Source organism: Myotis daubentonii, chromosome 11 (genome assembly GCF_963259705.1).
Source record: "Myotis daubentonii chromosome 11, mMyoDau2.1, whole genome shotgun sequence".
Classification (NCBI taxonomy): Eukaryota; Metazoa; Chordata; class Mammalia; order Chiroptera; family Vespertilionidae; genus Myotis; species Myotis daubentonii.
Window position 1 is genome coordinate 65,439,678 of NC_081850.1, and position 22,779 is coordinate 65,462,456.

Genomic DNA, 22,779 nt, shown 5'->3' on the forward strand with positions numbered 1-22,779 from the left:
CCGCCACCAGCCCCGCCTCCGCCTCTAGTGGCCGGAGCGCCCGACGTTCCACGCCGCGATGGTTTCGGCCCTCCTGGGCTCCCGTTCGGCCCCCACCGACACCCGGTGCCCTTCCCCGAGCTCGTCTGCCTGGTTTACGTCCCCACCACGTCTGGAGCTTTCGCACCACATTAAGTTGGGCTCGCTGGGGCTTCCGTTTCTTCCCCATAGTGCTGTGCGCTGCTGCCCGGCGAGGCGTGGCGCGTTGCCTGGGGAACGAAGAAGGCGACGGAGGCGGCGAGGCGGGGCCTGGTGTGCGGGGCCTGCAGACCGCCTCCCGGCCCCGCTCAGACCCACCTCTGCCCCGAGGGCTTCGGCCTCCAGGCCCGGGCGTCTGCTTGGACCTCTCGCAATCGCGGCCCCCGAGGCCGGATTCTCCCACTTCCCCTTTTCAGAACGAAGCGGGGAATCCTTTTTCAGCTCTCACCGGAGCTGATGTCTGTCCTTAATAATTACACCCCCTTCCTCCCAGCTTGGTAATAGTATTCAGGATAACTGTTCCCTAGAATTTTCGAACGCACATTACTTTGCCCGCATAAGCGCCAGTGCCATAGAGATGGGCATGACCAGAGGTCGGGACTCCATTCGGGATGGTCAGGTAATGAAAGGGCGGCGAGCCGATTGTCAGAATAAGGCAACGTCACGTTGTCATTCAAAAACAAACCCTCTTAAAATTGTATATGTATTTTTTAGTTCATAAAATGGTCCGTCGAGCATCTTTCCCAGTCAAAAACATCACCATTACGGGGGCTTTTTAAATGGTACCATATTACGTACCTAGAAATTATCCTCGCTGCCACTCAGTACTAATGCTGCTTCTTGAAACGTTACTCGCCACCCTTTGGTTTTCCTGCTTTTGATAATGAGTTCAGAGAAATATTTCTGTGTTATGAGAAAAGCTATAGCAGCCAGACCGGTTTGGCTCAGTGGATAGAGCGTCGGCCTGCGGACTGGAGGGTCCCAGGTTCGATTCCGGTCGGGGGCATGTACCTGGGTTGCGGGCACATCCCCAGTAGGAGATGTGCAGGAGGCGGCTGATTGATGTTTCTCTCTCATTGATGTTTCTAACTGTCTATCCCTCTCCCTTCCTCTCTGTAAAAAATCAATAAAATATATTTAAAAAAAAAAAAAAAGAAAAGCTACAGCAATTTGAGGCTAAAAAAGCAAATGAAACGGCTTCAATGGTAAACTGTAGGGTCTGGTGGGAAAACTCCACGTGGATGGAACAGACTTGGTTTCAAGATGTCAGGAGATGCTCAGCTTCAGTCAATGGCTGTCCTGTTAGAATTGGGCCCACGTTGTCAGATATTTTGATCTCTAAAATGACCCAGAAATCTGGACATTACGGACTATTTCCATTTAAAATAATGGCTCAAAGGACAGGCTAAACAAAGCAAGTTATAGGCCTGGTGCAATCTTCGGCCAATATTTTGCTATCTTTGGTCTAAAAAGTCTTTTAGAATAGGGCCTTATTTTGTTACTACTGTTCTCCACACTTATAACAGGTTCCCTCACATATTTGGTCGTCAATAAATGTGTTGAATAAAAGAAAGTGTCTCCTTACAAAATTATTATGGATCAAGTGGTGGTGATTGCATAAGACATTTCTAGAGAGAGATGATAATATTCATTGAGCACCTGTTATATTACCACCCGTAAAAGTACATTTTCTCATTTAATGCTTCTACAGTCCTACTTAGGGATTCCCCCTCCCCTACGTTATATGAAGGAACAGGCTAAAACAGATTAAATCACTTGCCCAAGACCTTACAGACAGTAAATGAAAAGCCAATGGCCTCTGGTGCAAGTTTAAGTTTACTGATTTGCTTTTTGAGCAAACCCATTAATTTTCAGTTAAGCTGCCTGTCTGAGAACTGGAGCATATTGAAAAATGAAGCATGTCTTTTAAAGTTTTGAGCCACCTAAAGCACTTCTGTATCTGTATTTGTAATTTGATAAGGCTTTTTGGAGACGGTGATATATTTTCCCTAGTGATTAATAAAGGGGGAAAGGGAAGGATGCTGATGTTTATTCTGAACTCTCTGCCGGACCTTTTAAAATCCATTAACTGATTTTTGTAATGACCCTGTGAAATAGGCTTGTCCTCATTTTGCAGATGAGGAAATGAAGCCCGGATTAATCCATCTTTTAATAGTGAATTAGGAGACCTTCTGAAGTTAGCCTGCTCCCAAACTCCTGCTACTTGACTTCACACTATATAGTTTCATACTTATTTGTTACCCAAGTTTTATTCTACGACCACCATTTACCTATAAGAGTTCAGTAGACACATTTGATGCTTTGAGTCCAAATTAAGATCTGGCTCGTATATAATACTCACTAATTATGTGGTTGTTTCTCCAGAGGGCAAGAAAGCTGCAAGGTTGACTTTTATCCTAAACCATTTATAACTATGGACTTGCCAGATGAGAGCCAGTGGGATGAAACCACTTGCAACTTGGCTGCTTGTCAGCACCCGCAATGCTGGGCTAGTATCCGCCGCATTGAGAGGGGCCACCCTCGAATCCTGGGCTCATCCTGCAAAACTTCTCTGGACGTTAACGGTGAATTAGCCAGCCCGTCTCCTCCCTTACAAGATCTTTGAACTATTTCTGTTTGGCTCCCTTCTAACATGTCACATGTTTTCATCTTGTTTGCTTTCTCAGACAAACTCCCCGTGCTCACCATTGTAAACCTCTCAGATTCCTGCTTCCAGGCCAGGAGGCGTCCTCATGGTCATTTACCAGGACTTACCTTCACTAAGCCTCACTCTTTATTGTCTCAGCGTTCAAAGTTTGACTCCAAATTTCAAGGCAGGTAAATTATCATGGAATACACCTTTAAGAGCTTGCTATCTCAAAATTCTGGGTTGACTTCCTTTTCCCGTGTAGAAGATTTGGAGAAAGCTGGGTTTAAAATAAAAACTCCAATTCAGATAAAGAAGTGGTAAATAGGCAGTGGGAAACGAAAACAAAGCATATATATATATCTATATCTATATCTATATATATATATATATATAATTTCAAAGAGGAAGGGAGAGGGAGGGAGAGATAGAAACATCAATGATGAGAGAGAATCATTGACTGGCTGCCTCCTGCACGCCCCACACTGAGAATCGAGCCCACAACCTGGGCATGTGCCCTGACCGGGAATTGAACCTTGATTGGTTCATAAGTCGACACTTAACCACTGAGCAACGCCAGCTAGGAAAAAACAAAGCATGCTTATTTGTGGTCTAAGAATTTGTTAAAATGGGCAGTTTGCTAGGGTGCCATACATACAGAGTACCACAGACTGAGTAACTTACACAATAGAAATCTATCTTCTCAACGACTAGAGGCTAGGAGTTCAAGATTAAGATGTTGGATTCTGGGCTAGGGTCATCCATTGGGGACTAGCTTTCCCTCTTTAAAAAAAGGAAAAAGGGAGGAACCAAGATGGCGGCATAGGTTAACGCTGGAGTTTGCTGCCTTGAACAACTACTTCAAAAGTGAAACTAAAAGACGGAACGGACATCACCCAGAACCACAGGAACGCTGGCTGAGTGGAAGTCCTACAACTAGGAGGAAAGCGGAGTGCGCGGAGCGGGCTGGCGGCGGAGGGCGTGGTTGGCATTTTCAATCGGGAGGGAGTCGCAGACTCTGAGCTCCAGATACGGGCGAGTCTTTAGGGACCCAGACTCAAACGGGAGAAGTGGGACTGTCTGGCTTCGGTCAGAGCGAGTGCAGCTTTCTCTCCGAGGTTTGCAGCGGTCGCTGGGACTCAGAGAGGCAGAGCCCCTGGGGACAGGACTGAGAGCCGCCATAACTGCTCTCTCCGGCCCGCCCTGTTGATCCTGTGAGACCCACCCGCCCCGCCCAAGCCCTGCACAAAGGCATTTGCCGGATAGCCTTAGGCAAAGGCTAGATTAGCACCTCCCTAGAGGACAGAAGTTCTCTCACTGCAGACACAGCTAATTTTCACAGCCACTTGGCCTGGAGGTCAAACCCTCCCTGGTATTAGCTACAACAATCAAGGCTTAACTACAAGACTGCGCACAAAGACCACTAGGGGGTGCACCAAGGAAGCATAACAAAATTCGGAGACAAAGAAACAGGACAAAATTGTCAATGGAAGATATAGAGTTCAGAACCACACTTTTAAGGTCTCTCAAGAACTGTTTAGAAGCCGCCGATAAACTTAATGAGATCTACAAGAAAACTAATGAGACCCTCGATGTTATATTGGGGAACCAACTAGAAATTAAGCATACACGGACTGAAATAACGAATATTATACAGACTCCCGACAGCAGACCAGAGGAGCGCAAGAATCAAGTCAATGATTTGAAATGCGAGGAAGCAAAAAACACCCAACCGGAGGGGCGGAATGAAAAACGAATCCAAAAATGCGAGGATAGTGTAAGGAGCCTCTGGGACAGCTTCAAGCGTACCAACATCAGAATTATAGGGGTGCCAGAAGATGAGAGAGACCAAGATATTGAAAACCTATTTGAAGAAATAATGACAGAAAACTTCCCCCACCTGGTGAAAGAAATAGACTTACAGGTCCAGGAAGCACAGAGAACCCCAAACAAAAGGAATCCAAAGAGGACCACACCAAGACACATCATAATTAAAATGCCAAGAGCAAAAGACAAAGAGAGAATCTTAAAAGCAGCAAGAGAAAGAAACTCAGTTACCTACAAGGGAATACCCATACGACTGTCAGCTGATTTCTCAACAGAAACTTTGCAGGCCAGAAGAGAATGGCAAGAAATATTCAAAGTGATGAATACCAAGAACCTACAACCAAGATTACTTTATCCAGCAAAGCTATCATTCAGAATTGAAGGTCAGATAAAGAGCTTCACAGATAAGGAAAAGCTAAAGGAGTTCATCACCACCAAACCAGGATGATATGAAATGCTGAAAGGTATCCTTTAAGAAGAGGAAGAGGAAGAAAAAGGTAAAGATACAAATTATGAACAACAAATATGCATCTATCAACAAGTGAATCTAAGAATCAAGTGAATAAATAATCTGATGCACAGAATGAACTGGTGATTATAATAGAATCAGGGACATAGACAGGGAATGGACTGACTATTCTTGGGGGGGGAAAGGGATGTGGGAGATGCGGGAAGAGACTGGACAAAAATAGTGCACCTATGGATGAGGACAGTGGGTGGGGAGTGAGGGCGGAGGGTGGGGCGGGAACTGGGAGGAGGGGAGTTATGGGGGGGGGGAAGAGGAACAAATGTAATAATCTGAACAATAAAGATTTAATTTAAAAAAAAAAAGAAAAAAAAGATTAAGGTGTTGGCAGAGCTGCTTTCTTCTAAGCCCTTTCTCCTTGGCTGTTGATGGCCATCTTCTCCCTATGTTTTAACATGGTCTTCCCTCTGCGTGTGTCTGTGTCCTAATATCCTCTTCCTAGAAGCACACCAGTCATACTGGGTGCGGGCCCACCTATATCACCTCATTTTACCTTAATTATCTTTTTAAAGACCCTGTCTCCAAATACGGTCAAAATCTGAGGTACAAATTAATTTTGGGAGACACAATTCAGCCCATATCAGGGAATATCTCATTAACTTCTGTGGGTCAGCAGAAGACTGTTCACACATACTTTTCTTTCTTATCTTTTATGTTTAGGTATGACATTATAAGCTCCTGAAGGAAGAAGCAATGGCTTTTCCTTATGAATATCTTACAAAGTTTAGGTACTTAAATAGCGCTCGCTGATGTATGAAGCTAAGGGAAAGGTATCTGGAAAACTTAGATTTTTAAAATGTGAAGACCCTGTTGCCTGGAACCAAAGCACCGGTGCCCTTGCAGTGATGTCTTGTCTCCTGTTTGATTTAAGCAGCTCTTGGTTTCTCTTAGGCTGAAGATAGTATAGAACAGGATAGGGCAACTTTCAGGTTCTCTAGGACTCAAACCCTGGGAAAACAGCAGCTTCTCCCAGTCAGGGCAAAGCCTGGGCTATCATTTGCTTAGTCACTCATTAAAGTTCACAGATATATCATAGTGGGGTCCACTTTCTTGGGCACCGGGGATACAGTGTTTGAATAGAGAAGGGCCTTCAGCCTAGTTGAGGAGGCAGAGAACCATCGATGGTGATGCATGTGGTAAGAAGAGTGCCCCCTAGGTGAGTGGCAGCACACATGAAAGACTCCTAACCCAGGGCACTGCCCTCTGAAATTAGAGCAGTTTAGTGAAGTGGGGGGGGTTTTAGTTGGAAGGAGGACAGGAAGAGAGTTCTAGACTACAGAAATAGCACATGCAAAATCCAGAAGGCAAGAGGAAATCTAGGTATCAGGAAAAAAATTCAGTGTGTTTGGAACATAGAGCAGAAATGGGAGATGGCCAATGGGGGAGTGGGAGTAAAAGGCAGGGGCCTACATTATGTAGGACTTCATAAGTCAGGTGAAGGAGTTGGGTCTTTATCTTATATTTTATATTTACTCATTTATACATTTAACATGTTAAAAAGTAAAGTAGCAAGTGATATGAAAATGTAAGAGGATAGTATTTTTTTGTTGTATAAAATATAGATGACATAAAATTTACCACTTTAACTATTTTTTTATATATAGTTTATTGATTTTTTTATAGAGAGGAAGGAAGAGGAATAGAGAGTTAGAAACATCGATGAGAGAGAAACATCGATCAGCTGCCTCCTGCACACCTCCTACTGGGGATGTGTCCGCAACCAAGGTACATGCCCTGGGCTGGAATCGAACCTGGGACCTTTCAGTCTGCAGGCTGACGCTCTATCCACTGAGCTAAACCGGTTAGGGCCACTTTAAGTATTTTTAAATGTACAATTCAGTAGTATTAAGTACATTCACTGTACTGTACAACCATCACCACTATCCATTTCTAGAACTTTTTCATCATCTCAGACAGGAAATCTATACTTATTTCCTCCTCCCTCCAGCTCCTGATAATCTGTATTACATTTTCTGTCTATGAATTTACCTATTCTAGGTACCTCATATAAGCGGAATCATACAATATTTGTCCTTTTGTGTCTGACTTATTCATCTAGCATAATGTTTTCAAGGTTCATCTGTGTTATAGCATATGTCAAAATTTCATTCCTTTAAAAAATATTCTTTTGTGTATATGTACCACATTTTATTTATTTGTCATGTTTTTGGACATATATGCCATAGGTACTTAATAAACTTTATTAATGGTGATGTATAGCTGGAGAGAGAGGAGCATAGGCTAAGCATTCAGTTTGATCCAACAAATAGTTGTAAAGTGTTTGCAATGTTCAATGTCCGTTTGGGAGTGGTTCCAAGGAAAAACAAACAAAACTTAAGGAGATGGTGAGATCCTACGTTTATTCAGTAAGCATTCGGCCCAAGGCTTTCTATACCTAAGAAGAAGGCTTTTCCTCATAGCATTCATTTTATCAGCCCAAGAAGTCTTTTGTGTCTCTGTCTCATGTTCATAAACTCTCATTTTCAGGCCTTGCAAGGATTTACCTGACAAAGATTTGATCAACTATACTAATGGATCTCCCAAAGGAAGTCACATATTGAAAAAGGTACTTCCTCTGCATCTTTCTTCACTAATGAGAATACAATATTTGCCTTTATTTTGCACTGTTCCTTGGCATGACTGCAATAATGATGATAACTATCTATCGTTGGGCCCTTACTATATACTAGGCTCTGTGCTAATGGCTTTACATGCTATACTGTTTTCAGAAATCCCAGATACAAGTGGGTTTGATTTGTGGCAGTTGGGCATAGGTGAGAATTTTGTCTTTATCCTACATAGAACGTGTTTAGCTACTAAGTAAACACTGTCATCTCATAATACAAGGATATTAGGGTGCTGGAATGGCAAACCTAAATTGGGCCTTAAGATCACCTACTCTGATGCCTTTCAAACATTTTTAGCTATCACCTATAGAAAGAAATACATTTTACAACAAAAGCATCATGGAACAATCCTTACCCTCGAGAAGGGTGATGCACTCTGATATCCTCTGTCCTATTCTATTTCATCTTTAAACAGTGTAGGCTGCAATTCACTCAAGTTTGATTAGATGACCTATGAATTAGTTGCAATTACAGTTTGAAGAATATTACTATGGTCTATTTTATACATTTTACAGTTGAGGAAACTGAGACCCAGATAGGAAGTGATTTGCTAAAGCACACTAGTTAGGGGCAGAACTAAATTAGAGTTTAGGAAGAGAATCCCTTTTACTTATCTACAATAAGAGAGATTTTCTATTCTTTTTTAAAAAATATATTGTATTGATTTTTCACAGAGAGCTAAGGAGAGGGATAGAGAGTTAGAAACATCAATGAGAGAAACATCAATCAGCTGCCTCCTGCACACCTCCTATTAGAGATGTGCCCGCAACCAAGATACATGCCCTTGGCCGGAATCGAGCCTGGGACCTTTCAGTCCGCAGGCTGATGCTCTATCCACTGAGCCAAACCGGCTAGGGCAGAAATTTGCTATTCTTTGCAGTCCTATTGATGCCCACCCCTTTCTTATGAGATACTTCACTTTTCAGTGTCATGTGGAGAATGTAAGGAACTAAGAGAGGGGGGATAGGTTTGAATGGATGAATGAACAAAGCATTTACCTCTTTGACCACTTCAGAACAATAGGGTTAGATTAAATTAGTTTTAAATTAACTGTTTGAATAGATAATACACATATATGGTTCTAAATCCAAAGGGCAGAAAAGGATTTAAGGTACAAAGAAGTGTCCCCTGTTCCCCTGAGTCAATCAGTTCATTTTCATGGGGACAACCTTACTTTGAACCACCCCCTTTTTCCTACTAGGGATATGGACTAGATGACTTACAAGGTTTCCTTGAGCATCATCAGTGTTCTAGTATCTTAAGTAGCTAAATGTGAAAAGAGTTAGGACTTTCACTGTTGTGTAGATGCCTATATTAGTAGACAGGCTGTAGAAGTAGAACACTTGCTCTGCCTGTCAGTTCCCTCCCTGCTCCCACATTGTATTGTAATATCCCCAGAGGACCTAAGTCTTTGGAGTGAATGGCTAGAATGAGTAGTATTCCTTTAGGTAAGCCCCTAGGTACCCTCCTATGGGATGGGGTTGGGAGTTGCTAAATGCCACCCTCATGTCCCAGGGAAGCAGGGGACACCATTCACTGATAAATGTGCACTCTTCCAGTACCTGTACTGATACCTGGTTTCTTGGAATATTATAAAGATGTTTTGGGGGTTGGAGCACTGTATTTATTATCTTGTGAGCCACTGTACTCTTTTGGTTAATAAGATAATTTAGTCCTTGGTCTTATACTGAGTACCATCAGGAGCCGGTATCTTCAAACCATTCATAGGCTTTATATTTTTCTCTTAGCTTGCAGTGCTAAATTTGAATGAGACACACATTCCTCGCCCTCAAGGTGTTAGCAATATGGTTGTAGTCTGGATCCCAAAAGAACCAGGGGCGTCTGTGAGGTGAGTGTCATGTCTAGAACTTGGGGGTCTTCAGCTCTTACATTCTACAAAGCCCTACTGTTCTCTGCAGGCCTCCTTCCTGTGATCTTCTTTTTAGCAGCCTCCATGTAAGTAGCAGGAGGCCAAGCAGAGAAGGGCGTAGTCTCTTACATCTGCCTCCTGCTACACTGAAATTCTGTTTTAATGCAATTTGAGATTCGTGTCCTGGGATTTCTCTACATCAAATTCTAGGTGGCAGTAAATAGCATACAAGATAGGGCCCATTGTATTTGTGAAGTTTGATTAAGAAACAAACGCTTGCCCTGGTCAGTGGGATTCAGTTGGTTGGAACATTGTCCCATGCATGAAAAGATGGTGGTTTCAATTCCCAATCAGGGTCCATACCCAGGTTGCAGGTTTGATCCCAGGTTGCGGCACATTTGGAAGGCAACCAATCGATGTTTCTCTCTCACATCAAAGTTTTTCTCTCCTCTCTTCTCCTTCCATCCCCTCTCCTCCACTCCCATCTCCTCCTCTCCTCTCCAGAATCAATGAAAAGCATATCCTCAGGTGCGGATTAAAAAAGAAAAAAGAAAAGAAACAAATTCTTCTGAGTTTAGTTATACTTATAGCCATCAGCAACGAGTGAAAAAGTTTACAGTGAAGCACATAAATCTTCGGTCTCAACTTCAAGGCCTAGCATATAGAACTTGTGTACAAAACAGAGCATGACAAAGATCACTTGGCAAAGGCCTGAAGCCTGGCTAATATTAATACTTTGGAAGAAAGTGGTTTTTCTTTCATGACTGTTGAGGCTTTCAGATTCTTGTTAAGCGATTGTTTAGAGATGATAAAACTTAAGAATTTATTTTAATTTCATAAAGATTGATCCTGTAAATGCTTCTTTACATATGCATTGTGTGTGTGTGTGCGTGTGTGTGTTGTGTGTATGGTGTAAACAAGTAAAAAAAACATAGGAGCTCATTTCCTTTAATATAAAAGAAGCTCAGATGTAGGTGGGCCAGGGCTAGTATGTCAGGTCCATGAGGTAATCAGAAACCAGAGTTCCTTCTAGCTTTCTGGGTCGTCATCCTCATCCATGGCTTCCATCTTCTAAGATGCTACATGGGGGATTTTAAGGTCTACGTGACTGCTAGGGATCCAGTCATCATCTCCATGTTTCAGGTAAAAAGGAGGAGGAAGAAAGAGAGCAAAAATACTTGAGCACCTCCTCATGCTAACCAGTGAGAATTTAGTGGAGAACCAGATAGATTTAGTCCCTGTTCTTCTACAGTCTTATGAGGTAGGCATTCAGACATTATCAACATCACCAACTCTGGGCATATAATTGCTAATTGGATTAATGCAGTAAAAGTAAATAACTGGATTGTGTGAGAGAATGAATGGTGGGGAACCTAATTTAGATGTGAGGATGGAGGTATTTTTTTAGCAGTTTCTGGGCTCCTAATGACCATTTTTGAATACTGAATAGACTAGAAATCTTTATCGACATCATTCACAAATATCCTTGGTCCTCTTGTTTACGATGTCTACAAATAAGTTTTGGTTATTCTTATTTCAAGTCCAGCTGAGCAGTGTGTTGCTCCCAGCCAGGATGGGAAGAAGAAAAGAAAGACATCTACAGTGGTAAGTGTGAAGTTTTGGCTAAAGCTTTATGATATTACTCTGAAGAGTTCATTTCCTTTCAGATATTTCCCCCCTTCCCCTGTTCTCTCTTTAAATGAACAAAAATTTGTAAAAGAAACCCTTAAGAAATAACTACCAAGTTATTTTGTATTCAGAGACTCATTTCCCAAACCTCCTCCCTGTAGGAAGGTGGAGAGTACCTTGAAGAGATGTTAGGAGGAACTGTTGGGTACTCAGGGGCCTAGGAGTTACAATGGGTCTGTGCCGGGAGCCGGTCCATCCTTGCTGTTTCAAGGGACCTGGCATATATGGCATACGGTTCTTAATATGTTTGCTCACCTTCTTGGCGCTGTGTTTTAACCAAGGTCACCTCTCCGAGAAAGGTTGAATCCCCAGGTAGGGATTTTCCCCTGAAGTTAGGGAGGGAATAAAACCCCTCAACTAAGTGCCAGGCGGGTAATTAATCACTTTAACTATGAACAATGATGCTTAAGCTACATAATCTTTACTCCCTGGAATGGAGATAAGAAACGCCCTAACCTTTGGAATAGAGATTGATAGGATTGGAATCAACTGGTATAAATACAGATGCAACAAGACAACAACAGACAGAATTCAGAAGACAGAACTCAGGAGACAGAATTCAGAAGACAGAAAGACACAGAACTTAGGAGACAGGGCTTGGAAGACAGGACCAAGAGAGACAGAGCCTAGGCATGGAACCTACGGGAGCTTTCTCTGGAGACGGAGGAGCTTCGCTGGAGAGAACATGGCAAGGGATCCTGGACTGAACCTGACTGCAGAGGTTGGCAAGAGAGCCTGACTAGAACCAGGTGACTGAACCTGACTGGAGAACCTAGCAAGAGACAATAAACAGCAGAACCTCTCTGGAGATCGAGACCAGAACTTGGCTAGAGATCCTGGCTAGGCTGCTGATCAACTGAACACTGTCTCCGTGTCCTTCCTTCCTTCGCCGACTCCGTCTACACCTTTGGGAACCCCTGGACCTGCTGGGGTTGGACCCCGGCAGGTCTGGGCTTGCACTTCTAATTCTACCATTTATTAGGTAAAGGTAGCCTTGAAGAGCCAGAGCTAGAAGGTTGCTATGTCCATGAGAATAATGCCTTGGTCCATTTTGTTCAATGCTGAACCCTGGCCCTAGCCCTGTGCCTGCGCATAGTTTGCCAATAAATATTTGTTCGGTTTGTTCAGTGAATAAGTGAATAACCATGTTGGGGAAAACCCAAACAAAACAACTAATTCCCAGATGATCTGAATTTGGTAGTAGGGTGGGGGCCAGAGGGAAGCATGTGGTGGCCCTCACAGTGCAGACTGGGGAGGGGCTGCTGGACGAGGCCTGCTAACAAGGCGTTCCATGTGCCGCTTGTGTTGGGAGGCTGGGAGGTGGGTGGGAAGAGCGGCCCTGACCAGAGTGCTTCAGGGAGCTCTTTCCATTGTCTCTCCTCCAGTCGTCCGTGGCTCTCTCGGGAAAGCAGGACAGAGAAACAAGGCTGAGCACTCCAGGGATAACTGTGCCGCCCCCGTCCCCAGTACGCTTTTTTGAGCAACTAAGTCCAGAAATCCTACCTTTCTTGAACCAGTTTGACGCATTACCTCAGGATCTCCTGAACGAGTAAGTATGATGTGAGCGCCTGCCTGCTGTTTGAGGCTGTGAAGGGTCTGAGTAGGGAGGGGGAAACCGTCAGCCTACTTGTTCACTGCGTCCTTAGACTTCCCGGGACACGGTGGTGACAGCACTCACCACCGTTAATCAATGCTTACCGTCTGCCAGGCCCTGTGCTAAGCAAGCACGTTACATATAGTCTCTCATTTAACCCCCCACTGGAGGTAGACCAGTTACTCTTCTCTTTTTATAGATGAGTTATGGATAAATGGGAGGCAGGATGGAAAACTTACCGGTTCTGTGAATTTTTTTGTACTTTATTTAGCCTCTTTAAGCTTCGTTTTCCTCATTTGCAAAATGGGGACAATAACACTTGTCCTGAGGGTGTTGTGAAGATGCACTGGTATAAGGCACACGAGCCTGACCAACTGCAAACACTTCATCCATGTAGCTGTAATGATCATAGCCGCATCGGAAAGCTGTTAGTGAATGAGTACCTGTTGGTACAGACCATTCAGACCCAAAGTGGACATTTCTTCAAATTTGGAGCCCTTTTCATGTTTCACCTCAGCCACACTCTCCAGAAAAGCTGTTGCTGATTGCCCAGCTGTCTCTGTGCCCTTCAGTCTTTTGTTAGATGAAGGGGAAAGGTCGCCTTGTCTGGAGACGAAGACACGATTGGCCACGAGGGAAAAGAACCCCCTGAAAAACAGCCGACCCGAGAGCGCCATTTCTGCCCAGATGTTTTTATCTGTGCACCGCCTCACCCTGCAAGTAAGAGTTAGGGAGCCCCAGAGCAAGATGTCTACGTGCAAACCCAAGCGCATCCATCTGCAAGGCGGGAACAGTTGGCTTTTGTTTTCTGCTTTCCCTCCTATCCTTCCACTCTGGACACAAGCCCCACAGAAGGGCTGGGCTCTCTATGGGTGGAAGCAAATGTATGGGGAGGGGTCTGGGAAGAGCAATGGTCTCTATTTCTTCTGCACTTCCTTTCCTGTACCTTTCTTCTCTCCAGAGCCCCTGACACAATGCCGCACACACCAGGTTCTCAAACACTGCATGATGATTAGACAGGTAAATGCATTTGGGGGATCCATTTGGGGAAAGACCTGTGTTTTCCTTTTTCTCTCCAGAGACCATCACTGAAATATCCTGCACATTTGAAGAAATTATATTATAACCTGAACATAGAAGATAGGCTTTCTAGTGCTGTCAGATCTCCAGGTACCATTCCTCCTCAGCCCACGATTCTCATACTTGTTCTTGGGCCAAATTCAGTTATGTTTGTGGCCAGTCATACAGTGTCACATGTAGAACTCAGGAAACAGCAATTTCAAGAAGCAGCCACTACCACCACCACCACCACTACCCCGGCCTTGGCTTGGTCCTGACCAGGGAGAGAGAGTCGCCATTGTAAAGCAGGGCACAGCCAGCAGCCCAGCGGGAGGTGGGAGCTCTCAGGGAGAAGAGCATTGAGCGGGTTCTCTGACCTCCAGGTCTTCGGAAGCAGCAGCAGAGGCAGCAGCAGAGGAAGTTGAAGACACCTACGAAGAAACCGAAGAAACCGGTAGAGTGGCAGTGGGGGGACACCTAGGACTTGCTGGGACTGCGATACGTGGGTGCAGCCTGGAACGGGCAGGGATGTATGAGAGGCGGGATTCTCCCTGTTCTCTGTCTGGTTGTAGAACTTTGTAGATACAGAGTTCCTACTTGGTTGTGGATATTAACTTCCTTCTTTTAGACTTTTTTTTGAAATGCTTTCTTCACTTCTAAAAGTTCTAATTCAGTCCTCATGTGGATTTCAGGAGGCTAAAAAGAAATCCAAGAAAGGTCCAAGGAGCCAGAGCACTTCGCATAAATCTTTAGGTACTGTGGGGTGTGACCCATGCTATGGTAAGGAGAATATGGGTTGAGAGTGACAGATCCGAGGATAAGGCCAAGGGCAGGAAAAGCTGACTGTGTTTGTCATTTGGGAACCTGCCTTTGGCTTGGCTGTCACCCTTCCATCAAATATTTACTAAGCAAGCAAGCTGGGCCAGGTGTCTGCTTCCCATGGGATTTGAGAGAGGGCCGTGAGCATGAGTCAGAGCCATCTCTCAGGTCCTGCTTTAGAAAAGGCAGAGTGGTGTGAGGAGGATGAGCAAGCCCACGTTACTGGAGAGAAGACCTCTGCGGGTCAACTGGTCGATGAAGCAGAGATCCGGGGCCCCTCACTGAAGCCCAAGAGTGTTCTAAGGAAGCAGAGTCCAGGACCCTCTGCTTCCTCTGCCACAAGTTAGTCTCTGCAGCCTCAGGTTGAGATCAACATATATCTAACCCTCCCTAGGAGGCAGTTAGCAGATTCTTGACAGGCGGTCTTTCTCCTCTAGTGTTCATGCTGGTGATAGAATGTGTCTCTCATCTTTTTGGATTTCTTATGTCTGAGCTGAAAGATATACTTACCACTGTCCCTCTGACATTTCTCAGCTTGAGTGCAGAATGGGAGGGAAGAAGGGAGGAAGAATCCCCCTAAACCTGGACACTACCAACTGTAATGCGAAAGTAATTGTTTAACCATTAGAATTCACTCTCCAACCTGGGGCCCTGGGAGGGCTCAGGTGAGGTGTTCACTGGAAAGAAGACATTTCAGAACTAGCTGGGGATAAAGCTGATACAAAAGACTTGTGGAACTTGAGCTTTTTGGGGGGTGGGGTTTCATTTTCAAAAGCCAATATGGGTACATTAGGTATGGTGCAAGAAGGTCAGAGGAGTATTCATAAACGGAAAGGTAGAGCTAGGGACTCTTGCTGCTGTGCTGTGCAGATAGCTGCCCCTTAGGTTTCTTGGAGGAATCCTGGGTCTTTCACTTTACCTTAATCTCTACTTCTGTAATAGCGATGGGCAGTCACAGGTGAGCAGAATCACAGCTAGAACTCAGGAAGCCTAACTCCCTGTTAGCTGCCTCTGAGGTCCTGTCTTGTCCTGGATAGGGAGTGACTTGTAGACTAGGGGTCCAACTAGAGGCCCAATAATAGGATATGAAATACAAATAAGAAGAGAAATGAGCTGTCTTTGTGGTCACTAGGTCACAGAACTCTACCGGGCGGGGAAAGTGACAACAATCAGCAGCCGCAGATGGAGAAGAATGGGCCCATCTTGAAACAGGTGAGTGTCTGAGCGCTCTTCTGCTAGGACCCGGGTTTAAGTTATCTGCTGTTTAACAAACCACCCCGAAGCTGAAACCTTAGTCGTTTGTTATTTCTCATGATTCTGTGGGTTGACTGGATAGTTTGTGTAGTCTTGCTTGATGTCACTCATGGAGCCACATTCAGCCGGAGGCTGGGCTGGGACTGTTGGCCAAATTGCCTTGGTTCTCGTAATGAGTTCTCTACATGTAGCTAGTTTGGGCTTCTTGACAGCATCATAATCTCATGCGAGCACTTGCTTAAGGGATGGACCTGGAACTGGATCGGTGTCATAGTGCCACATTTTATTGGTCAAAAAAATCACAAGTCTAGCCCAGATTCAAGAGAAGAGGAAATAGACTCCCTCTCTTGATGGAAGGAACAGTATGTGCCTACAGGAATGGGAGGAATTGTGGCAGCTACCTTTGGAGGCAATCTCCTCTTAGCTGACAACTGGGAATGGGTAAAAGTAGGTTCTGGCTTCATCTGGTTAGTCTGGAGGGCAAAGAACATGTGATGCAAGCTTCTCTAGTCTCAGGAGGTGGGATTTTGTCCTGTATTAGATGTTAATTTTTCTAAGAAAAGCCTCATTTAGAAAAAATCATTTGTTTCCTAAAGTTTCAAGTTTCCTTATACTTACTCCAATGAATTTCAGGATTCCACAGAGAGACCACAGGTGGGCAATGCTGAGAACGACCTGGATTCCTTCTCCAGTAAGCAGAGTGAGTTACTAGCGTGGAGGAACTTTAGGAAGTGTCTGAGGACAGGGAGAGCTGAACCTGTGTTGACCAGGATGGTTCACATCCCTGGATGACACAGTTTTCATCCTTCAGAAGGGTCCCGAAGACACCCAAGTCCTTCCTTTTCTGTCCTCCATTTGTCACAGCTAATTGGGAGAAGGCTACAGATACAATTAATGGCTGGTCTTCTTTTAGATCCTGAATTATCCAAGACAGAATCCACTAACAAGGACTTCGGTCCTCAGATGGAGGAAGTGCCAGTAGCCCAAGAGGAGCCCTCCAAGGACCTTTCATCCAGTATATCTAGAGCAAGTTGGAATCCTGAGCTCCATATAATGAGGATTTTTCAGACTGCTGATAATGAGGCTGAGGAGAACCAACTCTCTGGGTTGCAGAATAAAGTGACTCCGGAGACATAGGTGGAAGGTGTCACTGGGGCAGCCTTACTCCACAGCAGGATGCTTAGAGATCTTAGGACTGTGACCTTGGACACAGGCCTGAAAGGAGTGGGGACTTCTCCCTGGGGCCTTTACCAGGGCCTGGGCTTATGGATTCTGTTTTCTTCATTTACCTTTACTTGCCTCTAAGGTAAGTGAGGAAGAAAGAGCGTCACTCCTTTTAAACTTGGATTGTTTCTCTTCCATTAGGACCAGAATAATTTCATAATTAAACATAGTTGCTGCTTAATCAAAAGAAAAATTCTGTTTCTGGGATGGGGAGAAATATTTCTTGGCACTTTTTCTGGGTCACTTTATCTCCTCTCGGAAGCTCTGAAAGATTTCCAGTTGTAGGAAGAGTTTGACCTGAGGGAACCCCTGCTGTGCCCCTAGTTTTCCCTGTCAGTCTCTGGAAATGGTTCATTTTGAGGATGGCATCCACGAAATCATCCAATAATCTTTGGTTATGTGATGTGTAATATTCCTATGTACTAGTATGTGTACAGGACTCCAATTAACCAGAAAGAGTCTGAAAGCTCCAGTTTCTAAGTTACTGAATCTGCAGTAACGTTTCCCTGATACTCATAAAAACTCAGAATTTCAGAGTCTCAGAATTGCTTGAACTTGATTTTTGCAAAGAGGTTTTTCATATTTTTGTCCTTAAACTTTTTTTGTGTGTCCTTAATCTTTTTAATATGGAAACATTTCTAGGAGTCTGAAAAGAAAACCAATTGACTCTCGCCTTTGAAGGCAAGCGTTGCAATAGCGCACTGTTGTGGACATTCTGAGAATAGCACCCTAGTAAGGGAGGAGTTGCAATAGTGTTAACTCCTAAGGAGTTAACAAGGCACCTTGTTTCAATGCCTCCATTTTTTTCTGTCTGGGTCTCATTGCAGAAATCTTGGACAATTCTCCAGCAGGGGTTCTTAAAAGGAGAGGGGTTTTAAGACACCGATTTGCTGAAGGCTATGCTGAGGCCATCCATACAGGGGAATAATTTCCTAATTTCTTTCCATGTCCTTCTCTATTAAAAATATAAATGGCCTTCCTACTCTAGTATCTTCCTTTTCTGCCTCCATTGGGTAAGAAGAATCCTCTGACTTTGGCTCCCAGTAGAACAGTGGTTCTCAACCTTCTGGCCCTTTAAATACAGTTCCTCATGTTGTGACCCAACCATAAAATTATTTTCGTTGCTACTTCATAACTGTAATGTTGCTACTGTTATGAATCGTAATGTAAATATCTGATATGCAGGATGGTCTTAGGCGACCCCTGTGAAAGGGTCGTTTGACCGCCAAAGGGGTCGCGACCCACAGGTTGAGAACCACTGCAGTAGAACATCTTTTTTGAAATTCCCAACTGTGCTCCACCTTCCAGGAGGGAAAGTGGATCAAGGTGAGTGGGTAGGATGCGTCGGGGAAGCCTGCTTGTAAAATGGCTTTTGGAAACTGGACCTGCTCTCACCCGTGTCTAAATTGGTTCCAATAATCATTCAAATTCCCTGAGCTGTTTGCAGGACATTCCTATGTTATCACAAACACATCCACGTGGGCATGCAAACCTGTGCAGCTTCAAGATGGTCTCTGCAAATACACGGGCACGAGCAATCAAATACGGAAGTGTGGACCCAATACAAGCATTCGCCCCTAAGTAGGCAGACAGCATAACCATAGACCCACAGACCCAGCTCATCACACACATAATCAGATGGTCAACTGCAAACAAAATATCCCTGAGGTCAGAGGGTGACGATCATTCACATACCCCTGTTCAAGGAAGCTCACAGCACCATGACAGCTACTGCGACCTGTCATGCACATTCATGCTTTCAGTGACCACGTAGGCTGTTAAACACTCTCCCTATGCTAATTCATGCAAACTAGTCATGCCCAATCCTCTCTCTGGTCACATCACATCTTCGTGCAAAGCCTTGGGGGCACACCGCCTTGCACCTTTACGCACATGGCTACCCTCACATAGGCTCATGATGGATCACAACAGAGAAGTGCCACCCTAGAGGGAGGCACATCCATTTCACATGGTCCTACCCCCTCAAAGGCATCATTGTACACACAATCGCAGCCTCACACAAGCAGCACATACTCTCACACTCACACATATGACTCCTGCTCTCAGGCAGACACAGGAAGACAGATCTGCAGACTCTCCAGCCTGGCCCTTGGCTCCAAGTGTACTCGGTGGCCTTTCCACATCACAGGAGGTGACAGCAGGAGGGGGCAGGTGTAGCCTGTCACTGGAGGGTCCAAGGAGGGAGTTATTGGCCACACTTAGGGGTTTGAGGACCTGGGGAGCACCTTACCTTCTGTGCAGAGGCAACATCCCCCTTCCCCTGGCCCTCACCCCTGGGGCAGGAGACAGCTGGGCTGTTATCTTCCTCTCTAGGGCCCAATTTGATGGGGGAGAGGGTGGTTGGTGCTGCTTACAACTTGGGACATTTAAGAGACCAATGAATGGTGAGGCAGTTGCTCCTCAAGTCTTGTGAAGTCGAGAGAGAGTGTCAGACTGACTCCTTGTGAAGTCTAGAGTGAGTGTCAGGCTTAACCCTAGTCAGTGGTTCCCGACCTTTTTTTGGCCATGCCCCACGTAAGCATCTCTAAAATCCTAATGCTCCCCCCCACCCCCTGACATATAATTCTTATTATTCCGAAAGTGAACTATTCACATAGAGGAAGCCTAAAAGGCCATTCACTTGGTCTAAAACAAGCTTCCAAAGAACATGGCATCCATGAAAGAGAAAAAGAAAAGAACGAAAGGACAGTTGAAGTACTGAGGAAGAAATCACCAAGAAATTGTTAAAAAATAATAATACGAAGTGATATGAAAAATTAGTAAATAAAGTTTCAAAACAATAGAGAACTGAAATGCATAAATATGTCACAATATATATTTGTATACTGTATATGAGGCCCCTAGAACCATAAGAAATGCAAAAAATTCACTGTTAACTCATTCTCGAATTGCCCCCCTTAAAAATCAAGTTGCTCCCCCCTGTGGGGCGTGTGCCCCATGTTGGGAACCGCTGCCCTAAGTAGAGGGACTGGGGCCCAGGGTCTATAGCAGTAGCTTCTGGGGCCAGCCCTCCTGTCCCTCAGCTTTTGCTGACTTATAGGAAGTGTAAGAATGTGGGAGGGATTGTGCCTCTGGTGACGGTGGCAATATGTATGACTGCATGTGCGTGTGTGTGTGTGACTGTCACTGTGTCTGTGACTGTGACTGTGTGTGTGTGAGACTGTCATTGTGACTGTGACTGTGCGTGTGACTGTGTGTGTGACTGTCACTGTGTCTGTGACTATGTGTGTGACTGTGTGTGTGTGTGTGACTCTCAGTGACTGTGACTGTGTGTGTGACTGTGCCTGTTTGTAAAATTGTATTCTTGGTGTAGAGAGAGTGATCATGTCACTACAACCAAATATATCCATGAGCTTGAGCAAGTGTCCACCTGTGCAGCTGTGTCTGTGTGGGTGGCTGTCCCTATGACAGTATTTCTGTGTGCATGAGTGTTTCTGACAGGGGACTGGGTCTGTGTGTGTGTGTGTGTGTGGGGGGTTTGCTGTGTGTGCACTGTGGCATAAGGGAGTGTGCCTGTGTGTAGCATTGTGAGTGGGAACGGCTTTGCCTGACACAGTGTCAAACAAGCATGAAGGCTGATTTTGAACATATGAACTTCCTTTTTTTCTTTCTTGATTAAGGTCTTACATATGTGTTCTTATCCCCCCATTGGCCTCCCATACCGCCCCCCACACTCATGCCCTCACCCCCTGGTGTCTGTGTCCATTGGTTAGGCCTATATGCATGCATACAAGTCCTTTGGTTGCTCTCTCCGACTTACCCCCATCCTCCCCTACCTTCCCTCTGAGGTTTGACGATCTGATCGATGCTTCTCTGTCTCTGGATCTGTTTTTGTTCATCAGTTTATGTTCATTATAGTCCACAAATGAGTGAGATCATGTGATATTTATCATTCTCCGACTGGCTTATTTCGCTTAACATAATGCTCTCCAGTTCCATCCATGCTGTTGCAAATGGTAAGAAAAATGGAACTCCCAGTAATCCCACTTCTAGGAATATATCCCAAGAAACTAGAAACACCAATCAGAAAGGATATATGCACCCCTATGTTCATAGCAGCACAGTTTACCATAGCTAAGATTTGGAAACAGCCTAAGTGCCCATCAGATGAGTAGATTAAAAACCTGCGGTACATCTACACAATGGAATACTACATTGCAGTAAAAAAGAAGGAATTCTTACCATATGAACTTTCCATGGTTCCCTATTGCCTCCTGAATAGAGTCCAAAATCCACTACTTGATATCCAACCCATGTGCTGTCCTCCTGTTCCCAGATCCTCCATCCTCAAACTTCCTTCCACTTCTTTCCCTCTCAAGCCAGTTAAGTGGGTTTCCCTTGTCTGCTGCGCAAGCCGAGCTCATCTGCCCTCCATGCCATTGTGTGTGTGGTCCTTCATCCATGGAATGCCTCTTCCCTAAAGCCCACCCCCACACACTACAGGGGCAAGTACCCCAAATCAGACTCCCATCTTCCCCACCTAAACTGCCTTTGTCTTTATTGCCTGTCTTCGTAAGTGGTGTTCAAGGAGGTTTAAATGGGAAAACCTTATCAGAATTAGCCTCATCTCAGTTACCATCTGGAGAACTGAACAGGGGACCAGGTAGGAGCTGACCTCTGGCTCTGGCCATGCTCCACGTCCCCTTGGAAAAGCCTGCCGTTAACTCCCAGGGTCCATCCTGTCCCACATGGAAGGGCTTCTCAGGCAGAACGCAGAGCCTTGGGCCCATTTGTATGGAACTGACTCGGAAACACAATCTGTCAAAATTGTGAACTCGGGGATGAAAGGTGCAAGAGCAGTGGGTCTGAAAGGTCCAGTGTGGCCTCAGGCTTGGGCACTTTGCCCAAGAAGCCGGTGTTGTGGCATTCCCTCTCCCAACCCCACCTCTGCCTCGGGGTGTTGTCATCCTCACACGTGCAGTTTACCCTACCTGAGCACACGCGCATGTAAGCATGCTCATAATGCCGAAACTGAAACCCACAGGGAACCAACTCCACCCTAAGCGTGAGGAAACATGAACCATTATCCATAATTTTACATAATTCTTGAGTTAAGGCTCCAAACATGTCAATTTGACACTTAAAATGCTCTTTGTAAGCCCAACTCTCATCTAGTTCTGAACTAGGGTGACCATCACAATAACTAGACTCTGATTTAAACTTATCACAAACATTATCCACATGCCAACTTAACTTAAGCCTAATGGAACTAACACGAACTAAACTCTAGCTGAAATTTAATCTAGCAATAAAACTAAAACCTGAACTCCAACCTTAATTAGTCCTGCACTCTAACACTAACCCTAAAATATTTCTAATAGGAGCTCAAGTTTATCCAAACGGTGACTCCTAAATGTACCTCAAACCTACTATGAATGAAAATCAACCCAAATCCCAACATTTTCACAATGTCAGCCCAATCCTAAATTTTCCCAATTGCTTTTAAATTCTAAACCTAACCCTGGCTCCACTCTAACCCTAACCCTAGTCATTGCCATCACCTCAACCCTAAATCCTAACCCTATTCTCACTACACCCATGATTCTGATCCTGTCCTGACCTCTGCATTAGGCCTGAGCTTATCTAACGTGGGCCAAATCCTAA

The 22,779-nt window shown here is 44.7% G+C and overlaps 1 protein-coding gene across 1 annotated transcript; it reads left to right on the forward strand.

Annotated features, from left to right (window-relative positions):
- The first annotated feature begins 208 nt into the window (after positions 1 to 208).
- Positions 209 to 18,424, forward strand: C11H9orf43 (chromosome 11 C9orf43 homolog). The gene is made up of 14 exons (XM_059657698.1): positions 209 to 637; positions 2,404 to 2,603; positions 2,706 to 2,856; positions 7,506 to 7,584; positions 9,394 to 9,494; positions 11,057 to 11,120; positions 12,590 to 12,753; positions 13,371 to 13,518; positions 13,878 to 13,950; positions 14,241 to 14,311; positions 14,550 to 14,610; positions 15,809 to 15,888; positions 16,564 to 16,630; positions 16,844 to 18,424. The coding sequence occupies exons 1-14, from the start codon at positions 630 to 632 to the stop codon at positions 17,065 to 17,067; spliced, it is 1,491 nt and encodes a 496-aa protein (XP_059513681.1). The 5' UTR covers positions 209 to 629; the 3' UTR covers positions 17,068 to 18,424.
- Positions 18,425 to 22,779: the final 4,355 nt, after the last annotated feature.